This window comes from Gymnoscopelus braueri (assembly GCF_963280865.1).
Source record: "Gymnoscopelus braueri genome assembly, chromosome: 6".
In the NCBI taxonomy this organism is placed as follows: Eukaryota; Metazoa; Chordata; class Actinopteri; order Myctophiformes; family Myctophidae; genus Gymnoscopelus; species Gymnoscopelus braueri.
Genome location: NC_137607.1, coordinates 53,320,455 through 53,342,258, shown reverse-complemented (window position 1 = coordinate 53,342,258; position 21,804 = coordinate 53,320,455). Strand labels below are relative to the sequence as shown.

Sequence of the window (21,804 nt, the reverse complement as noted above, 5' to 3'; positions counted from 1 at the left end):
AAAATGCCCCAAAGGAAGTAAAATAAATGGTGTCAGAATGTAAATAAATGGTTTCAGAGCATTTTCTGAGTGCTCTCTTCTCTTCCAGGAACGGCACGTGAAAAGGAGTGTGGTTGTTACAGCCTTGTTTAGATGTTGTTGTAGACTGTCTAGAGATGTTGTTGTAGACTCGGACCAAATGGGTGGATCGTTCATCCAAGGACACCATTTAGCTTGAAGAGAAATAACCATGAACAGTAGGTGCTTTTCAAAAATATTTAATCGTTTGGAAATGTTATATTAAACCCATGTATTTCGTTTTAGTATCCATAATTTTTTTTGTGTGACTTCATTTTTGAATGAGGTTAAATTACCTTTATAGCTGTACTTTGAGTAGTAAATGGAGTGAATTAAGATGTTATTATTTGGCAAATACATGTTTGCACAAACTTGGAATTTGGATATCCATTAGGTGGCACAGGAATTGATTGATTGAATACTTTATTAGTCAGAAATGTAAACAGGAGGTACAGTCAGACATTAAGGCTAAAGGGATAATACAAATAAGTCGTGGGGACCTGTTTCCATTTTGGTTCAGTTCATCAACATAGCATAATAAACAAATAACACAATAATACATGTCAAACAGTAGTAACATGTACTATATTTACAGTAGTTAGTCCAAAGTAAAGCGATCAGTGAAAGTAGGGACACCTTACAAATAAATCAAATGAAACTGTATTAATGTACAGTAAAATACATAACAGAGAAATACAGAAACGGGGATACAACATTAGTTTGTATCCCCCTAATGGTTACTTATAAGAAGAAGAATTGGTTTAAGCCAGGGGTCTACAACAGGGGGTCCGGGACCCCTAGCGGGTCCTCAGAGTTAATACAGGGGGCCCGCCAAATCTTTCTATGATATGATTTTTTTTTTACATTAACCACTTGAACCCTAGCATCCCTTTTCTGAGGAGAACTTTAGCCAAAAATAGCAGATCTACAAGCTGTGAGCTTGTAGATCGGCTATTTTTGGTCAAGAGTTATAGGTGTAGAGGGAAAAAAGAGCAGCAAAAGTTTATCTGAAACACAATTTTATACAATACAGAGGGGGTCCCTGATTCATCTCTCTCTCAGCTAGGGGGTCCTTGGCCTGAAAACGTTGAAGACCCCTGTCCTCTAAGTCTTATTAACTATTAAGGGTAGTGGGCAGCCAGTCTCATATGTGGCTTGAGTGTGTCCATGCCTTGTGTAAATGATTTGTAGAGCAGATTAGAGATGTAACTTATTGTTGTGTTGTGTTCTGCAAGTAAGCATGGAAACAATGGAATAAGTCACATGGGTGGGACTGATTAAAGGGTCTGCAAACATCTTTCTTTCTTTAATTATGCTTGTCTTGACCTTCTAGAATAATCTCAACAGTCTGAGTTGGATGCCATCACCACCATGTTCGCCGCCATGTTCAAAAAACGCGTTACGAACGATGAAGGTGTGTCTCTGTCTCGTCTCTTTTTCATTCCCCGTCCTTCTTCCTTCTTTTTTTCAGTGTGGCTCCTAGGGGCTGAGCCATGCAGAAGAGCGTCTGTCTGTCTGTCTGTCTGTCTGTCTGTCTGAGGACAGCTAATCTTGCAACCCACTGGGCCAATCAGTGCCAGATTTCTTTTTCTTTTTCTTTTTTCTTACCAATTACAATTATTTTGTACCCCAATTTAGTCGTTATGCCAATTAATTCCTCCCCCTCATTGTCACTGCTGTTATACCCTACTGGCCAGCGAGGAGCCCCCAGTGGGATGACGTAGCGCCTCTGTCCTACTCCTCCTGTTCGGCATTCCTCGCTGACAGGTGCAGACAGATTTCTTGTGCACACTGCCAGTAGACCATCAAAGTCCATCCCTGAATATCTTTCACATGTGAATATTTTTCTTTACTTTTTAGAACTTTCGATCGGGCTGAAATCTTGCCCATTACATCATAGACTGGTCACATGACTTCTGATATACACATGGGAGCCCCACTGTTTTAGACCCTGTCTTGTTTATTTTCCCTGCCATCTCTTCTCTGTCTTTTTTTAAAAACTCACTGTCTTTACAGCTTGAATTCAGTCTTTATTTTAATATGGTATCACTCACCCTCACAGGAAGATTCAATAGCATACTGTACATATATTTCCCTGTTTCTGTTTATCTCACACACATACTATAACTACAAGGGAATTCCGCTTTTCGTCTTGAAATGACTTCTAGCAAGTATTGTTGGTCACTTCCATTAACGTGTCAGTGTATAATTTGGGTAGCGCCCGTGTCACCTTTGACCTAGATTGAAAATTGCTGTTTTAAGGGATTGAGTTACGCTGGCAGATGCTGTAGTTGGGGTCACTTCTGCCTTCTTGAGGCTCTGAATGGGGGGGTTTGGTATAAGAATACCCCCTGAGGAATAGTTAATATGGATACAGTATATGTGTGCAGACACACACGCTTAACATGCAGACACTCACACACACACACACACACACACACACACACACACACACACACACACACACACACACACACACACACACACACACACACACACACACACACACACACACACACACACACACACACACGAATGCAAGGAACACAAAGTCACCCTATTACAATAAGATCCTCAGTGTTCATTTATCCATTTGTATGTCCTATAGACAGTGTATAAGTGAAACCAAATGGACCCTTCTTCCACACGTACACACTCAGGGTTAAATCAACACTAAGGACTTTACTGTGTCGAGCCTTCTGCTCCGTCTGGTGAAAGCGATACACCAAAACACGGCGTGTCCTCCAGGCCCGGCTAACATGACAACATGTCTCTGACAGATCTCACATGGGAGGTGCGAGCCAATGACCGGCACTTCCACAAACACAAACAGAAGAAATCTTTCATATGTTTCCGCTGGGGCCGATATGCGGTGAGTGATTCACGGCGCACACGGAGAGCTGGTAACCTAACACCTGTTGGCACGTTGATGCACTCCAGAGCCGGGCTAACTGATAACACTCATCTCTCCCTTGTGTTTCTCTCTCCCTCCCGTTCTCTCTCTCTCCCTCTCTCTCTCTCTCTTCGCTCTCCCTCGTATCTCTTTCATCCTCTGTGTTCGTGGGTTGCCAGGACAATGTGGTGCGCAGCTATAAGTACTCCCCCCTGACCTTCCTGCCGCTGTCACTATATGAACAGTTCCAGCGCCTGGCCAACCTCTACTTCCTCCTTTTATTGCTGCTACAGGTCAGAGCTCTCTCTCGCTCTCATTTTTCTGTGTGTGTGTGTGTGTGTGTGTGTGTGTGTGTGTGTGTGTGTGTGTGTGTGTGTGTGTGTGTGTGTGTGTGTGTGTGTGTGTGTGTGTGTGTGTGTGTGTGTGTGTGTGTGTGTGTGTGTGTGTGTGTGTGTGTGTGTGTGTGTGTCACTGTTCCTCTGTCTTATGTTGTTTACGATAAATGGCCATTATTCAGTCTCTCAAACTTTTTTGACTTCTGTACCCCCTTTCCCTACTTTCTGAATCCAAGTACCCCATTTATAAGACTACTGCATACATAGAACATATTTGACAAAAATCTAATTTTTATGTCAATATGTGGTGCAAATAAGTATTACTTTCTACTCAGTAACAGTTTTTTATTTCGTTTGGTTTAAAACTTTACAGATCATTAGGTTCACACAAAGTTTATTAATGTTTCATAATTAAACATATTTTTCATTTTCCACTTTCTTTCACATACCCCCTATAGTAGCTAGCTTGACGGACTACTGCTATGTTTCACATGTGACCATTCAAGCTGGATGTCATATATTGTATATTGTTGGTCCGTTTGCCCTTGCATTGACCCTATTCACACACAGTGGCCATTTTGCTCTTACTTCATACCAAGGCTACTTACTTACTTAGTTGCTTACTCATGTAAAGGAGGAACAGAAACCTTCTAGTCATGGCATGCGACCATCGACACACCAAACAGGAGCTGGAAGTTCGATGGAATGCATTGACGTCACTGAGAGCCGGCTGGACCGGCTTACGAACCAACAATATTTTTTAATGATTGCGACCTTTGTCAGGTAATTGAGTAGGTTTCTGACTGATTAGGTTTCTGACTGGGCAGTGTGGGTTGTCGTCGCAACAATTGGTTGACAGGCTGTCCATAATAAGACAGTCGTGCGATGACAGCTGTCACACTTCCGGCTTCCGGCCTCGGCCAACGCTGCTGCTCGCCAAGCGGTTGTCTGCCAGTCTGTGCACGCTGGCTACACACTATATCATTTTTATTGAGGTATCTCAAGAGCACAGAGTACGTCTCTGACTGGCCAGTATGGTCTGTCATCGCGAGAATTTGGTTGACAGGCTGTCAATGATGACAGGCTGTCAACCAATATACAAATGAGTATATCATTGGTCCATTATTTACCCCTTCAATTGACCACATTCACATGGTGGTCATTTTGGTATCACTTGAGGATGGTATTGATGATGATTTGTATGGTATTGTATGTCTTTGTGTGTCCTGATTATGAATTGAATACATAGGACCACAATGGAAACCGGTGGTGTAAAGTAACTAAGTACATTTACTCAAGTACTGTACTTGATTACACTTTTGAATAATTTTTACTTTACTGGAGTATTTCCCATTTTCTGTACTTTTACTTCTACTCCACTACATCTCAGAGGCAATTATTGTACTTTTACTCCACTACAATTATTTGAAATAGTTACTAGTTACTTTTCAGATGTAAATTATGATATTATGAAACAAACATTAACCACTTTAGCCCTATTTTATACATAGGCTATTTGAAAATACAAAATCTACAAGCTCGCAACGCATCGTATCGCGACGCGTTACGAGCTTGTAGATCTGCTATTTTCAAACATTTTAGTACTTTTACTTTTGGTACTTTAAGTACATTTTGATACCAATACTTTTGTACTTTTACTCAAGTAACTTTTTTATTCTGGACTTTTACTTGTAACAGAGTATTTCAATATTGCAATATTGGTACTTTTACTTAAGTAAAGAATTTGAGTACTTTTTCCTTTTTGTGTTATCCTTTTAGCATTCATTGCTTGCGCAATTGCACTCGCTGTACCGTTTGCCATTTGTTCTTGTATTAGTAAAGTATCAGACATGTTCTGGCCAAGGCAAACTGGAGCTGGAATTTGATGGAATGCATTGATGTCAATGGGAGCCGGCTGGACCAGCTTATGAACAAAACATTTTTTTATGACTGCGACCTTTGTCAGATAATCAGTTTAGGAAAATAAAAGAAGACATCACATGTGTGATGTCTTTTTCTTTTCTTCTTTACTTTAACCCTATTTTAAACTAAACCATCTACAAGACATTTTTTTTTAACACAAATGTTCTTTTCTGGGGTTCACTGGCACAACAATCTTTTAAGATGGGGGTTCGCATCCAAATACATAGCAATTTGGGGGGTCCTTGACAATGTTTGAACCACGTGGTTAAGACAAATTTGGTAGTGCAAAGGGCATAGAGTACACACATCTGTTCAGGATAATTTATGTTTGAGGTTTCTGTGGCAACCAATCTTACTTGTGAGACCACTCTTTGGTGTGTGTGTGTGTGTGTGTGTGTGTGTGTGTGTGTGTGTGTGTGTGTGTGTGTGTGTGTGTGTGTGTGTGTGTGTGTGTGTGTGTGTGTGTGTGTGTGTGTGTGTGTGTGTGTGTGTGTGTGTGTGTGTGTGTGTGTGTGTGTGTGTGTGTGTGTGTGTGTGCGCGCGCGCGCGCGCGCATGAGTGTATGGCTGCGTGCTTGTCGCCTAATGTTTGCAGTTGGCACTCTTGTTTTTATTCTGCAAATTGCATACCGGTATATATGTGCCCACTTGTACATGATGTGTTCCAGAGTATTCCTGTCATCTCAGCTGTCCCCTGGTTTGTAGCACTCATCCCTCTAATCGCTGTCCTGTCAGTCAGAGGACTAAAGGACCTGCTCAATGACCTGGTGAGATTATCTCTCTCTCTCTCACACCTCACACACACACACACACACACACACACACACACACACACACACACACACACACACACACACACACACACACACACACACACACACATCATCGCTGAGAGATGTATAACAGCTGTATGCACACGCTCACACATGCCCTTAAATTAGCACGCACTCAATCGCAGGGCCGGCCTAGGTGCTGGCGCGCTCAACAACACGGCGTGCGTGCCCTTCTCTCCCCCTCTCTCTCTCTCTCTCCCCCGTTTCCTCTCCTTCATCGTCCTCATTGACTCCTTGTCCTCTCCTCATTGACAAACCAGTCATCCCAGTAGCATTAATTTTCTCTCCTATCATTAAAGCTTTTCCTTTTTAAATGCAGGCGTGATGTTTTGCATGGAGAATTCTCTGGTTAAGTGCATCACTGAGTTACGGTCGTTAACAGCTTTGGGTGAAACGCTTGCTTGACTCTATTGACTAATCATTTAGTGGTGGGTGTAAATCTCCCGGCTGGTGTCACTGTAGAGCCCTGTAATGGCGTTTTCCCCTTTCTCTCCTCTCCAGTTCAACCTTTCATGGCCAACTCCCCCGCAACATACATACGTGCGCACACACACACACACACACACACACCCACCCCCTTGTACGCTCTGCTCTGTCTATCACTCTTTGTCTCACTCCCTTTTTTCTCCATCCTTGTACCTCTGCTCAATCTATCTCCCTCTTTCTTCCTCCTTCTCTCTATCCCTATCTCTCTCTCTCCATCTCTTTCCATCCAGGCGAGGAGACGCAGTGACAAACAAACCAACACTCGAAAATGTGACATCCTCGTCTCCAAGACACAGAGGTGAGCCCAAAGGCGCTGGCTTATTCTCTCAGGACTCACCTCGACTCCTTTTGAATCAAATCCCTTAATGAGGCGCTAATGAAGTGTGGATGACTGAGTCCCTAGATGGTCACTTTGTGCTCCCATAAGAGGAGGGAGAAATCTCACGGCCTTGTTGTCTTTGCACCTACACGGTAAACTCCTGTGCGTTAGTTTAACGCTGAGAGTGTATACATTCGGAGAGTATACAAATGTAACCAAATGGACCCGGTTACATTTGTATACTCTCAGAATTATAAATGGACACACTAACGCTGAGAATTTTTACTGTGTTACTCTAGGCAGAAAGAAAATCGCTATTGGGAATCCTTGACCTTTCGTTTAACTTATGCTTTCTTTTGATTCATGCAACTCCCGATGAATGAAGAGTAATGATAATGTTTTTCTTCATTTAGTGAAGGCTACTAATCGGTGTTATAAATACACACTTGCATCCTCTCTTGCATGCATATTCAGTATATTTGTAACTAGCAAATGATATGGACTTTTACTATATCAAATTCGTATTGATTGTTCTCATATGTCGCCCCCACTCCTCTTTTCTCATTTGTTGCCGTCTCAGCTTCCGTGCAGCACAATGGAAGGATGTGTGTGTGGGAGATGTGTTGCGGATCCACAAAGATCAGGTCATCCCGGTAAGCTGCTCTGGCTTCTGTACACTAACCCCAGAAGCCAAGTGTGAACTTCACTCTCCCTTTTTACACCTTCTTGCCACCTTCTCTTTCGATTGATGCTAGCGACTGACCAAGATATGGATAATATTGGCTATTATATGCAGGTATATCTTGGTCAGTTGTGTGTGTCTGCGAACAGCTCATCTCGGGCACCGTTACCGATCGGCGTGAAACTTTGCATGTACACTCCCAGTAGGCCAAGGAGGAACCTCTGCCCCCAATTGGTCTCATGGTGGCACTATAACAGGCTGCTTCACGTTTTGGCCTTTAAATCTTGAACTGTATTTTTTCCAAAACTCACACAAATTGTGTGAGTCTGTTATCAAGACATATCTGTCAGATTTCTCAGATTCCTTTCCGATTGGCTACGATTGGCTTTCAAAGTTTGTGGGAGGGACCCGTTTTGCACAAAATGACACAAAGCATGAACGCAGCGTCCGATTGCCTTGAAACGTTGCACACACACTCCCAATGGACGAAGGAAGAACCTCCACCACGATGTTTTCTTATCGGCCTTATTGTGGTGTTATAACAGCCCCATTCACGTTTTGGCCTACAACTTTTCAGATTCCTTTCCAATTGGCTATGACTGCCTTCCAAATTTCACGGGCCTGGGTGGGCAACCCGGCCTGGCGGAGATCTGCGCTCCAAGGAGCACACTTTTCGAGTTTGTTTCTTGATTTGTTTTTTCTCGACCACAAACGTTGCAGATTTGGTATGGCACCGCTCCGTTGTGATTAGATTTCACTCCCTCCGAAGTAGTGAGGGACCAATCAGGGCCCAGTATAGCAAATATGGGGCGGGTTTATCACCAGAGGCAATTTTTTTTTATCCGCCCCTTGGAAATGCAGGTTCCACACAGACTAAAATCTACGCTGTGATATTAGTCTGGCCATGCCAGGCTAATTTAGACAGATGCTGGGTTCATTGTTTACCTGGTATCCTGTAGTTTCAAAGTACAGAATGGTATTTGGATAGCATGTTGTTTAGACAGATGCTAAGTATAGGTTCATTGTTCACCTGGTATTCTATGGTTTCAATGCACAGAATGTTCCCATCCCTGCATGTTGTGTTTAGACAGATGCACGGTTCATTGTTTAGCTTTTTTCTCTCTTTTCTTTTCTCTAATAATCCTTTATTTATCCACGCAGGGAGATAGCTGAGCATGGGTGCTCATTTTCAGCCACGCCCTGCACATAGACACACAAACACACACACACACACACACATTAAAACCTGGCCACTGGCGCGTTGGGTGTTCAGTGCCTTGCTCAAGGGCACTTCAGTGGTGTGGCCATTCACTTCCCCACCCAGATTTTTACTATGTACAGTACTGGTTCTCAACATGGGGTCTGGGGAGCCCCAGGGGTCCTTCAAGGGGTTCCTTATAAATAAGGGCTGATCTTCGAAGCTCACAACGCATTGTGAGCTTGTTGAACGGCGTCCAGGCGATTTGCAAGCAGTTTCATTTCCCTTCCGCATATGTCAGTTGCTAGTGGACTCTGATTGGTCCGTGAAAAAGTGTCATGGCCGCCCGTTTTAAGTATAATATAATACTCGCGATGCTTTATAGAAATAATCATAACACATTATTAGTCGATTCTAATAAAGTTGTTTTTATTCTGCTCTGTAAAGCGACTTTGAGTACCTAGTACTCAAAGTCGTAGTACCTACAATATAAATTGTATGTATTATTATTATTATTATTAAAGCATTCTAATTACTTATAAGGTCAAGTATTCTACTTCATAATTTCTGGAAGACCTTTTTTACAAGGATAGTTGTAATAGGCCTGCCTACATTAAGGCTATTTATTTTACTTTCATTATTACAGCACCAATTTAAAGACACTTCATAGCAAATACTAATTATAATAATTATTGTTATTGATCATAACGTATTTAAGTTCTTAAACCTATAATTTGTTCAAAAGTACTCAAATTAAAGCACTCATTATGCACAATGTCCCAGTTAACAATTTTCCAAATGTATACAAATCTTTTGAAAATAGCAGATCTACAAGCTCACAATGTGTCGCATCACGACCATTGTGAGCTTGTAGATCTGCTATTTTCAAATGGCCGAAATGTGTACACTATTCTGTCCCTAATCCTATCGGTATGTAACTCGAACGGCGCTGAGGCTCAAGCGAACTTTGCAACGTTCGCTCTCTGGGCTTGGCCCGTGAGAGGATGAATCTGAGCACCAAAGGGTTACCTCAGAGAGTCATCTCGACTATACAATGTGCCAGAACCCCGGCTACACGTAAAAACTACGACGGGAAATGGCACAGGTTTGAGCTATGGTGTGAAAAGACACTATACCTTATCAGACCTCTCTGACAGTCATTCTGCAGGACTTAATGGACAGCTTGCTCCACCTTGAAAGTCTATCTGGCAACAAACACTTTCCCACTGGGTTGTAGAGGCCATCCAATTGGCCTACTCCAGTGCTGGAACGCTGCCCTCAGTAGGTCAGAGGGCACAGTCCACGAGGGGAATGGCAGCATCATGGGCTGTCTTTAGAGGTGTCTTTATTCAGGATATCTGTGATAAGATATCTGTGATGCGATGATGATAAAAGCCAAAAGAAATATCTTTAAACTCCCTTGCAAAACACTTGAACGCTGTTGAACTGCTATGTCACAGGGCAGCCCGTGCCCTATACACAAACACTGATGGGGGACAATGTACACACACACACCTAACCACACAGCGGCTTCTTAACACCCCAATGCATTTTAATGCTTTTCTGTACATTGAATTATTGATAGTGGTGTTAATCATGGGTGTGGTCACCCCACCTGTTTCTCCACTGCAGTGCTGGCAGTCCTCTCTAGATTGGAGGGTGCCAAGTACTGTAGAGGAGGAGGGGTGTTTGTCTGTCTGTATTCAAGAGCAATATTTTAATGGTCTTTTGAATATAGTGATGGGTGAGAAATGTAACTTATATTATGTTGTACAACTTTGAAGTCTTTCGCAATTCTTTGAATATATATATATATTTTTAAGCGAACGTTTTTAACTCAAATCTTTGCTTCTGGGGGGTCCCTGGAACAAAATATTTTGATATGGGAGTCCGCGGCCAAATTCATATCATTTTGGGGGTCCTTGACATGAACAAAGTTTGAGAACCACTGATATTATAGCAACATACGTTGTTTTCAAAAAACTGTTAGGATTTAGAAGAGATTTGTAGAATCCACAGAAGCAAAGATTTGAGTTAAAATGTTCGCGTTGAGAATACATACAAAGATTTGCACAAACTTTCACGATTTTTCAAAAATAGCAGATCTACAAGCTCGTATATCTGCTATTTTTGAATAGCCAAAGAAATGTAAAGTGACACAGATGCGTTCCCGGTCTTAATGGGTTAAATTAAATACAGTGTGATTTTATAATGTTTGATTAATTATTCCTCTCCCCTCTTTGTTGTGTTGTGTTGGTGTGTTGTGTTGTGTCGTGTCCTATTTCCTCATTTCCAGGCAGACATTCTGCTCCTGTGCAGTTCAGAGGCTCAGAGCTTGTGTTATGTGGAGACGGCTGATATTGATGGGTAGGGACACACCGCCAGCCAGTTGAAACCCCAGGAATTGATTGTGAAATCTGATTCACTGCATTAAACACTTTGAATGTCCATGAGCGTCACAGTTAGTGGGACCCATGATGATGAACATGTTTAGACATGCTTTACCTGCCGACTATTCGTCTATGTCGGGTGGAAACCTCAAAATGTCAAAAACTGTTACTTTTCAGGATTTCAATTCAAAAGTAGCAGATCTGCAAGCTGATCTGCTACTTTTGTGTGACGCTGTAGTACGATCAAGTAGGGCGTTAATTTACGGGGAAAAAACACGCTCTGTGATATTACCTGTCACGGGCCCTATAGTGCTTGGCAACTTGTCATCACCACGGGGGGCGTGGGTGGCATAGTAGCTGCAGACATACTTGTGGGAGTCAATGTTAAGTCAACCTGTTTATGCCCCACCAAGATGTCCGCGCTACAAAATGTCACTTGTTGACGCCCCCTTCAGGATGTTTTGCTACGCACTATACACAAACACTGATTGAGGACAATGTGCACTATAGGGCACATTAAATTAACGCCCTACTTGATCGCGTACGTATCGTTCCGTTCCGTGATATTACCTGTCATGGGCCCTATACACAAACACTGATTGAGGACAACGTGCACACACCTAACTACACAGCGGCTTCCATTTGACTAACTTCTCTGGCCGGCTTTGAACATTACTGTGTGGAAGTGTTTGATGTGCAGCGTTCTGAATGGTTGAAGTTTGTGGTGGTGGTGGTAATCATGGGTGTGGTCAGTCCCCTCACCTGTTTCTCCTCTGCAGTGCTGGCACTCCTCTGTAGATTGGAGGGTGCCAAGCAGGGATTCCGTTAGCCGGTATTTACCGGCCATTGACCGGTAAAATGTTTAATTGGCCGGTAAATATAAACACCACCGGCCATCGTGGCCGGTTGGGAAAATGCTGTTATTAGGCTATTTTATCATTTAAGCCTATTATTAATATTATTATTTGGAGAAAGTAGTTGGCTACAACCATTAAAATCATAATCATTTAAAGTTTTTATCATGATCTGACTGTGGTTTAATTCCGACAGCCTGCTCTGCGCTGCAGTTATAAAATAGCCTATTCGTTGTACGATGGTGTCGCACGTTGAAAATATCAGAGCTACAAGCTCACAGCACGTCGCAACGTGCCGCGTTGTGAGCTTGTATGTCTGCTATTTTTGATACGACACAACACAGCACAGCTGAGAGACACGGCTGTGTCTTTCAGCGCTGAGTAGACACTAGACAGAGTGGTTCGCTCGGGTGTTGATAAACAGAACCGGGATTTTCCGAGGTGATCTGAACCAAACCGGACCCAATTGTCGATAAAAGGACCCGAACACGTGTGGGTCGTGGATATTATGCAAGCACAGTGACTGTCTGTCTGCAATGGATACAGTGGTGAAAGTTGGTGAAAGCAACTATAGAGGCAAGTAATCAACCTTGCGCAAGGCCACATATATCATGACACATATAATTCACGTTAACAAAACCTACTTTTGCATATCAAGGTTGAATGAGAATTGATGTAAAGCCCAAAATATATATTAATTTGTTTATACTGTGCGACGGTGTTGCGCAGGGAAACCACAGCCCGCAGGGTTATTAGGACTCGCCCCAAAACACCCTCGCCCCCATTGTTCAGGCGGACCAGTGGTTCTTGTATTCTTGTATTTGTTTTACTGAGGATAAGGGTAGAAATAGGTTTAGGATTAGGTATAGTTTTACTGAGGTTAAGATTAGGATAGGAATAAGGTTAGGTTTAGGCATAGTTTACTGATATGTTTGTTTAGGAATACCCTACCAGGCGAATACCGCCGGATTTTCCCCGGGGCGACCGTGTTTTGGGGCGAGAAGCCGCGAGCGGACGTTTTGGTATTCGTCACACAGCAGTTCACTCATGCCCACTTTATTTCATTTTTGGCAAGCGACATCTCTGCATGATATAGTAGATCATATAATTTAGTTATCTATAAAAACAGGAACAGATTGCATCTGTGATAAAGTGGAAAGAAGCGCAGCAAACGTAACGAGGTGTAATGAGCCCAATCAGTTGGGTGCATGACAGCAGTGCAAACACGCATGTGACGTTAATTATAATATGGCCGGTAAATGTATTCTTTGGCCGGTAAAATATAATCCTGCCGGCCATGGTGGCCGGCCCAAAAAATGCCTAGCGGAAACCCTGGTGCCAAGTACTGTAGAGGAGGAGGGGTGTTTTGTCCGTCAGGGTTCAAGAGCAATATTTTTATTGTCTTTTGAATATAGTGTTGGGCGTGAAATGTAACTTATATTATGTTGCACAACATCCGTTTGAAGTTTAGGTCATAGGCTATGGGAATGTGTAGCTGGGTTAATTGACTGTTGATTGATTTCATGCCATGTAGTAGGATCCACCGCAGGGGCAGTCTTTCAGTCAGATTTGGAGCAACAAACTGATAGCACCTAGGGGAGAGCTGCCAGGGCCCTTGTTTAAGTTTCTCATGTTGTTTTCTTTAGTTTAGTTTGCTGTCAAGTATGTTAATTTTCTATATTTTGTAAAGTCGTATTTTAATTTTTGTTATTTAAAGCCTGCACTATTTATATGATGCACTGGAACTGTTGGTGAAAGATGTTTGGGTAAAAATAAACCCCCCAAAACTTTGCATCTCTTGACTTTTTTGATTATATGTTTATACCATGTGCTAGATGTTATTTTGTTGTTGTGGTGTATTTGTGCACAAGACTACAAAAGAAATACATTTAATTATAAAAAGAAAAGGTAAATAAAGTATATATGATTTGAACATTTGCACAGTACATCATTATCAGACCTAAATTTACCCTTCAACTTCTTGTTTATGCCCAAAATGACGTTGATGAAGCATGCTCTAATCAGGTATAGTTTACATTACTTAATGTAAGTTACTTACAGTAAGTTATTTTTTTACATTTTGTAAAGAATAGCCAATTTAACATTGAGGTGCCTAATCTCCCTTGGTGCCTACTCTCCCGGTTACCCTTTCCATCAGCTGTTTAGCATAGTAGGCTATGAAGTGTGGCTACAGTTTTTATTCATTCATTCATTCATTCATTCTCTGTACAGCGAGACCAACCTAAAGTTCCATCAGGCCCTGACGGCTACACACGATGAACTGACCACTCAACCCTCAGAAAAGAGCCTTGCTGCCTTCGATGGTAATGCACTCTCACACACTAATAACCTTTTATGAGATAATAACCAGTGGTGGAAGAAGTACTCGGATGGTTTACTTAAGTAAAAGTATCAGTACCACCACAGTATAGAAATACTCTGTTACAAGTAAAAGGTCTGTACTAAAAATTTGACTTTAAACAATAACGTATTGGCATTAAAATATATTTAACCCATGAAGACTGGGGAAGCATCTGTGTCATTTTAGATTTCTTTGGGCTATTCAAAAATAGCAGATATACAAGCTCATAGCGCGGCACCGAGTGCTGCGCTATGAGCTTGTAGATCTGCTATTTTTGAAAAATCCTGAACATTTGTGCAAATCTTTGAATATATATATGTTTTAAAGCAAACATTTTAACTCAAATCTTTGCTTCTGGGGATTCTACAAAATGTCTTCTAAATATAGAAGAAGAAACGTATGTTTCTATATCAGTGGTTCAAGTTTTTCATGTCAAGGACCCCCAAAATGATATGTATTTTACACCCATCTCAAAATATTTTGTGCCAGGGACCCCCAGAAGCAAAGATTTGAGTCAAAAATGTTCCCTTTAGAAAATAATATATTCATATATTTTCACAAATTTTCACGATAAAAAAAAAAATAGCAGATCTACAAGTTCATGAGCTTTTAGATTTGCTATTTCTTAATAGCCAAAGACACCTAAAATGACAGAGATGCGTTCCCGGTCTTAATGGGTTAAAGTATCAAAGTGAAAGTAGAAAAGAAAATCAGCAAATGTAATTAATTAATCAATCAGAATTGGATTTGAAAAAATGACTGCCAAATTGTCCTGCCCCAGGCGTTGTGCTCTGTGAGGAGCCCAACAGTCGTCTCTACACCTTCAAAGGAGAACTCCGCTGGCGAGGACAGCTTCTGCCGCTGGACACGGGACACGTCCTGCTGAGAGGAACTACGCTACGCAACACGAAAGCCATCTATGGCCTGTCCATTTACCTGGGTACAGCTAGAGGAATTTGTGAAAACGGTTAAAGTTAAGAAGAAGCAAGCTAAACAATCGAGGTCTATTTGGTTCATAACTGTCAATAATTTAGCTGGGGACCCCCTGGAACTCCAGTAAGGACCCCCTGGGGACTCCCTGGACCCACGTTGAGAACCAGTGGTCTAAGAGAGAGAGAGAGAATGGGACACGGAGACAGAAAGAGAGATGAGCATAGCGGCTCACAGCACAACAGAATCCATGCTGCTTAGCTTATATCCTTGAACAATTTTTTTTGCCATGTGTTCTGTCCATTCCACCTTCTGAATTAGCCTACAGTCATTTCAATGACAAATGTGTCTTTTTTTGTATTCATTGTACTGCTAATTATGAACAGCACTAACTCTTGTGTCTGTGTCCTAAATGGGGGCCTATGTTAATATCAAGCTGATGGCAGACCGTCCCCCTCCCTTTGTCCTTTAAGTAATCATTGATCGGATATTACTGGATTGGTGAGAGGTGTCATGGAGCCTACAGCAGTGACCCTTTCAGTTCTGGTAAGGTGGATCAATAGATCAAACGCATGCAGAGAGGGGTTTAATACCAATCATCAGAAGCTGTCTATTGGTGTGACCCCAGTTCAGCCCCATAACTCTAACCCTTATCACATTCACTGACACGGGCCTGTTTTGAAGTCTGCATGGCCATGGCTGACATACAATTAAAAGACTCTGAAAAATGATTGTCGTAGGAGGCCTGTTAAGTCGGCATGCTCTATTCCTCTGTCCTTGAGGAGCCCAAAGATAAATACAGACACAAGGCCGGTACTTTCAGTTTTACTTGTGCTGTTGTAACAATCACTCTTAATAAACTCTATACTTTGTTGACCAAGGTTCTCCAGTGGTCCATATTTGGCCCCTCCTTTTTTCCCCTCTGCACAAAATCTCATCTCCGAAAATAGCCGATCTACAAGCTCACAACAACGTATCTCATTGTGATGCATTGGGAGCTTGTATTGTAGGTGTGCTACATATGCCTATTATATGCCCAGAAGAGGAAAGGTAGGGATACTAGGGATCATTCAATTAGGATAGAGATGGCATCAATTGAAATAACAATACAGTATATTTACTCTCTCTTAGGTGCTGACAGCAAAATCTTGAAGAACGGTGGCAACCTGAGATTGAAAAGGACGCAAGTTGAACTGATTCTTAACAAAACAGTAGTGGTGGTGAGTGAGGACATGCAAAATGTTTTTAAATCGAGATTTTTTGTGCAAAAGTATTTCACGACTTCAAGTGCACACAGTATGTGCAAGTGTTATCAACGAATGTGTGTGTTTCTGTGTGAGCATTCTGACGTGTGTGTGTCCCAACTCTATATTCTGCACCTTCAGATAGTAATCACCATCCTGCTGTCGTCCCTGCTCCTGTCCATCGGTTCTGGATGGTTTGAGAGCAACGTGTCGCCCGATGTCGAGTTTCTGACCACCCTGTGGATCCGCGACAGTCCTATATTCACCGGCTTCCTTAACTTCTTTAGTTACGTCATGCTGTTAAGCCCTGCTATGCCCATAGCACTCTATATCACGTTAGTTGACCAACCCTTGTGTGTGTGTGTGTGTGTGTGTGTGTGTGTGTGTGTGTGTGTGTGTGTGTGTGTGTGTGTGTGTGTGTGTGTGTGTGTGTGTGTGTGTGTGTGTGTGTGTGTGTGTGTGTGTGTGTGTGTGTGTGTGTGTGTGTGTGTGTGTGTGTGTGTGTGTGCGCGCGTGCGGACTCCACACGCACGCGTGCATATATCTAAGAATGTGACCATATGTGCATGCAGTAAAGCAGTGGTTTTCAACCTTTTTTGCGTCAAGGACCCCCAAATTGACACATATTAGCCCAGGGACCCCCATTTGAAAAGATATGCCAGGGACTCAACCATTTTCATTTCTCGGGGGTCCCAATCTACACTGTAGTATCATCATCAGTGTTAATTTAACTCTAACGGGTCCATTTGGTTCCATTTGTACTCTCTCAGAGTTACAGACACATAAGGGTCAATTTGGTTCCTAACTATTAATTTGTCTGGGGACCCCCTGGAACCCCCTCAAGGACCACTGGTGGTCCCCGGACCACTGGTTGAGAACCACTGCAGTAAAGTATTATACGTGTTTGGTTGCAGGCACATGCACTTTATACTTGTGTGTGTTTGTATTGTGCACTTGTGAGAGTTGTTATATGTGCATATGTCCATAGGTTTGACGTGATCCACGTGATACACAGCAAGTTTATTGGCTGGGATGTGGAGATGCGCGTGGAGGAGACGGCACCTGCCCAGGCCAGGAACACATCCCTGAATGAGGAGTTAGGCCAAGTTGGTCACTTGCTGAGTGACAAAACAGGGACACTAACACAGAACCGGCTGCTCTTCAGACAGTGCTGCATTGCTGGGGAAATCTATGGTATGAGATAATGATGAGCTTTAATAATAATCTTTGTTATGGAGCTTTCAAATATTAATGCAGTTCAAAGTGCTTTACAATGAAACATAATAACAGCAATAAACGGTAGGATCTATAAAAATGGTTAAATAAAAAGCAGTAATGTTAAGAAAGGATAAAATCAGTGCAAAGGAAATCAATTAAAAGAAAAGTCATAAAAGTGTGTTCTTAGTTGCCTCTTAAAAGAGGCAGAAGCGTTGCCTCTTAAAAGAGGCAGAAGCGTTGCCTCTTAAAAGAGGCAAAGTGTTGCCTCTTAAAAGAGGCAAAGTGTTGCCTCTTAAGGCAAACCCAAGGCTGATTTTGTAGTTGGTTTTCCAGTTCAGGTTAAAAACTACAGAAGGGTATACACATGGCAGGCTGCATAAAGCTACAGTAGTACTCCGTGTTGTAAGCAACGCAGCTACAGCTAATATTAATAATGGGTGTGTTATAATTAGGGGTGCTAATGTGCAAGCAGACAGTACTTTTGACTACTGTTTACGCTTGCACATTGGCTCACCTATATCTAACACACCCATTATTAATGTTTTTAGCTGCATGCCATGTTTTACTCTGCTGTAGTTTTTAAGCTATACAAGAAAACAGGCAGGGGTCGGCCTTGGCCCAGTTTTTTTCTGAGCCATTAGATCACGGTCCAGAACATATAATCAAAGGTTCATTTAAGAAATTGATATTTTCAACTCTGCCACAGACCGCCTTATAAAACATTTACATAATAAATGAGCTATAGGTGGCATAATGAACTAGATAAATAGATAGACCTTATTGATCCCGCGGGGGAAATTCAGTTGCCTTCATGTACTGAAACCACCATTGATAGGCCACTTGTTTATGATTGTTCAAATCGTCTCTGTATTCGGCTGCAGACCGCAATTCTTTATATTTTGAACCGCATTGCATTCACAGACACAAATAAAACGAGGGACTTGGGCTACACACAAGCACAAACAAGCGCTTGCACGCACGCTTGCACGCACGCTGGGCCTGTTCTTGAGTAGCTCTGTTGTTCACTCTTTCTCTTTCTCTCTGTTCTGTGTGCTTTGCCACCACCAAAGCACTCTTGAACTTGAATTTGTGCAGGGTCATAGCTACTTTTGTACCCACATGAATATTTCTAGGAGTATATAGGATTTTGTTAAAATACGGCACCTGTAAATGAGAAAGAAATACACAAAAATGTCTGACTTTCTGTCATTGCTTTTTTGTAAGAGGACATGATACTGTTCATGTTCATGTAGGTGAAACCGTAATGTGTGGCTTCAACTTTGAAATTTAGCTATTGACCCATATTCAAGAGCCATAAAATATGAAATTTTTCACCACTCTTGATGCGTGTGCAAAGTTGCACCAGTTTTTGGCCCTCAAAAATGCTATTTATTTGTGCATAGAATAATAAATGCTTCCTTGCATTTCAGCGGGGCTTCATCCAGTGCCAATTATGTTTTTATAATAACACTACTGCTACTATCCACAAAAGCACAATGTTTCACCGAGGACAAGACATTGTCATTGTTGCCCCTTGCTCAAGCAGGCTTGTTTGACGCCTGTGCACGTGCGGACACGCACGCAACTTGTGGCTCCAGTTACATGTTTGTTTTGGCGCGCAAGGCTGTACCATAACAGTTGACCTCACTGATGTGCCTCCTAAAATATTAACACAGACGCTCACATAACAAGGGTGAGATCAACAATAATGCACTGAATCTTCACTTATCTTGTATAATATGGAGCATAGGATGGGGAAAACTGCACAGCAAAATTCACAATATTGATGTAACCCCCCCTCCGCACATTTCAGGGATTTACACGCCTTTGTGAATTGCATGTCGGTTTTTGCATAGAGAAAATACACCCTCCTTTAGACATTTTATTTGCACCCATATTTACACTGATATTTACGACCAGTTAGCGAATCGGGCCCACTGTTATTTGTAGTTTTAGGCCTTGTGCAGGCAGATTGGGTGATAGCTATTGTGCAGCTTATCACACGTGCAGGCAACACCCAGAACACTATTTAAAAATTAAACAAAGGCTCAGTCCACTTGAGGCAAGGTGATATTGAAACCTTGTGAGAATCCTGTGTCTGCACCACATCCTGCTGAGTTTATTTTGTTTGCTTTAATTTTTAATTGAATGGACGCACAAACAATGAGCAGCACCATATAAAATCTGAAATAATTGTTTTATTTTATTCTTATTGTCTCCGCCAGGCCGTAAGGCATGGCGAGAGAGTATGTTTTGCACCCTGTCCGTCCGTCTGTCCGTCCGTCCGTCCGTCTGTCTGTCTGTCCGTGACCAGCTAATCTCTGGCTCCGTTGGCTTGATCGCAGTGAAACTGTGCACACACACTCCCTGGATGCCAATTCAGAACCTCTGCCCCAAATTTTTCACATGGGCCTGTTATAGCGTCACCAGGAGGCCGCTTTTTGCAAAACATTTTTTTTGACAGTACTCCTATAGATTTTGTCCAAACATCACGCGAATCGGTACACAGTATCTCTATAGTCATTAAACGAAACAGGTTTTTCAGATTTTTCATATTCCATCCTGATTGCCAATAAATGGCTTCCAAAGTTTGCAGGAGTGCTCCGTTTTGAAAAAAATGCTTCAAATTATGAACACAGCATGCATTTTCCGTGACATTTTGCACACACATTCTCACTAGGCAGAGGAAGAAGTGCCACTTGAAAATGTTCAAATCAGCCTCATGGTGGCGCTATTACAGGCCGATTCGTGTTTTTACCTATAACTGCACCGATCTGTGTACAACTTTGTATGCGCACTCCCTAGAGGCCAGGGAAAAACCTTTGCCCTGCATTTTTCACATCTGCCTTTTGTAGCGAGGCAAACTTATATAAAACAAATTTTTAGATATTACTCCTTCAGATTTTATCCAAATTTCACGCAAATTGGTACACATGTTCTCTATAGTCATGTGATCTGTTAGATTTTTCATATTCCATCCTCATTGGCTAAGATTGACATTGACAGTTTGCAGGAGTAGCCCGTTTTGAACAAAATGTTGCAAATCATGAACGCAGCGTCCGATTGCGGTGACACTTTGTACGCGCATTCGCACTACGTTGAGGAACAAATGCCACCCTTTTAAAATTGGCCTGTTATAGCGCCACCAGCAAGTCTAATTTAGCAAACAATTTTTTTGAACAAAATGCCTCAAATCATGAATGCAGTGTCCGATTGCCGTGCAAGGCCTAAGAAGAAATGGCACCCTTTTCACATTGGCCTATTGTAGTGCAACCAGGAGACCACAATGACCTACCTGACCTGGCGGAGACATGTGATCCGAGGAGCACTTTTTCTAGTTTAAAATGTTCTCGTTCTTTTCCTCCTCTTCCTGTTGCCATCATTGACTCCAGACCATTTAACAAAATTATAATTTCAGGCACCTTTAATGTTTAATGAATTAACTGTGTGTTTTCACAGGTGATGGATGCATCAGTGCTGAGGAAGTAAAGGTAATCAGTCACATTGGTGCACACTCCATGACATCCATAGAAAAGTTTCATACCGGTAAAACATATGGTCGCTCTCGGGTGGAAACCTCATCAGTCCAAAACCGTTCCTTTTTTATTATGATTAAAAGCTTGTAGATCTGCTATTTTCAGTAATTCTGTGCAACACTTTAGTATGAAGAAGTAGGGCATTAATTTATGAAAAAACATAAAAGGTTTAAATATGGAGACAATATCCAGCCCCCTGACCTGGTCCCTGTTCTGCTTCTTTTTCCTCATCTCATCTTGGAAATATCCCTTCTGCCACAGTTGTATGATCCCATTGTGGAACTGTCTAATCAAAATGTCAGAGGACAGAATAAAATAGTAATTAATTTTTCAATAATACTTAGCTAGCTTCTGTCAGTGATTTAGATTTTTAGGAGCCACCCTACTCAATGATCTCGTCTGAAAATGAAAGATGTTTTACTTTTGTCGTTTGACAGTGTATACGCTATATTCTGGCCCTGGCTTGTTTGGATTTATGGTGTCATTAGCTTATGTGGGCTGAGCATACAATAATAGAATTTCATTCATTCATCAATTCATTCATT

At 41.9% G+C, this 21,804-nt stretch overlaps 1 protein-coding gene across 1 annotated transcript in view; it reads left to right on the top strand.

Moving 5' to 3' along the window:
• Positions 1 to 2,824: 2,824 nt before the first annotated feature.
• atp8b3 (ATPase phospholipid transporting 8B3) overlaps positions 2,825 to 21,804 on the top strand; it is a gene marked incomplete at its 5' end in the record, with an annotated part of 31,392 nt that continues 12,412 nt past the window's right edge. Inside the window, 12 exons of the mRNA XM_080430643.1 lie at positions 2,825 to 2,929; positions 3,130 to 3,243; positions 5,876 to 5,974; positions 6,757 to 6,824; positions 7,426 to 7,498; positions 11,022 to 11,092; positions 14,202 to 14,293; positions 15,113 to 15,271; positions 16,393 to 16,481; positions 16,647 to 16,840; positions 17,494 to 17,699; positions 21,183 to 21,214. Of these exons, the coding sequence (XP_080286769.1) occupies positions 2,825 to 2,929; positions 3,130 to 3,243; positions 5,876 to 5,974; positions 6,757 to 6,824; positions 7,426 to 7,498; positions 11,022 to 11,092; positions 14,202 to 14,293; positions 15,113 to 15,271; positions 16,393 to 16,481; positions 16,647 to 16,840; positions 17,494 to 17,699; positions 21,183 to 21,214 (1,302 nt within the window). The remainder of the gene's footprint in view (positions 2,930 to 3,129; positions 3,244 to 5,875; positions 5,975 to 6,756; positions 6,825 to 7,425; positions 7,499 to 11,021; positions 11,093 to 14,201; positions 14,294 to 15,112; positions 15,272 to 16,392; positions 16,482 to 16,646; positions 16,841 to 17,493; positions 17,700 to 21,182; positions 21,215 to 21,804) is intronic.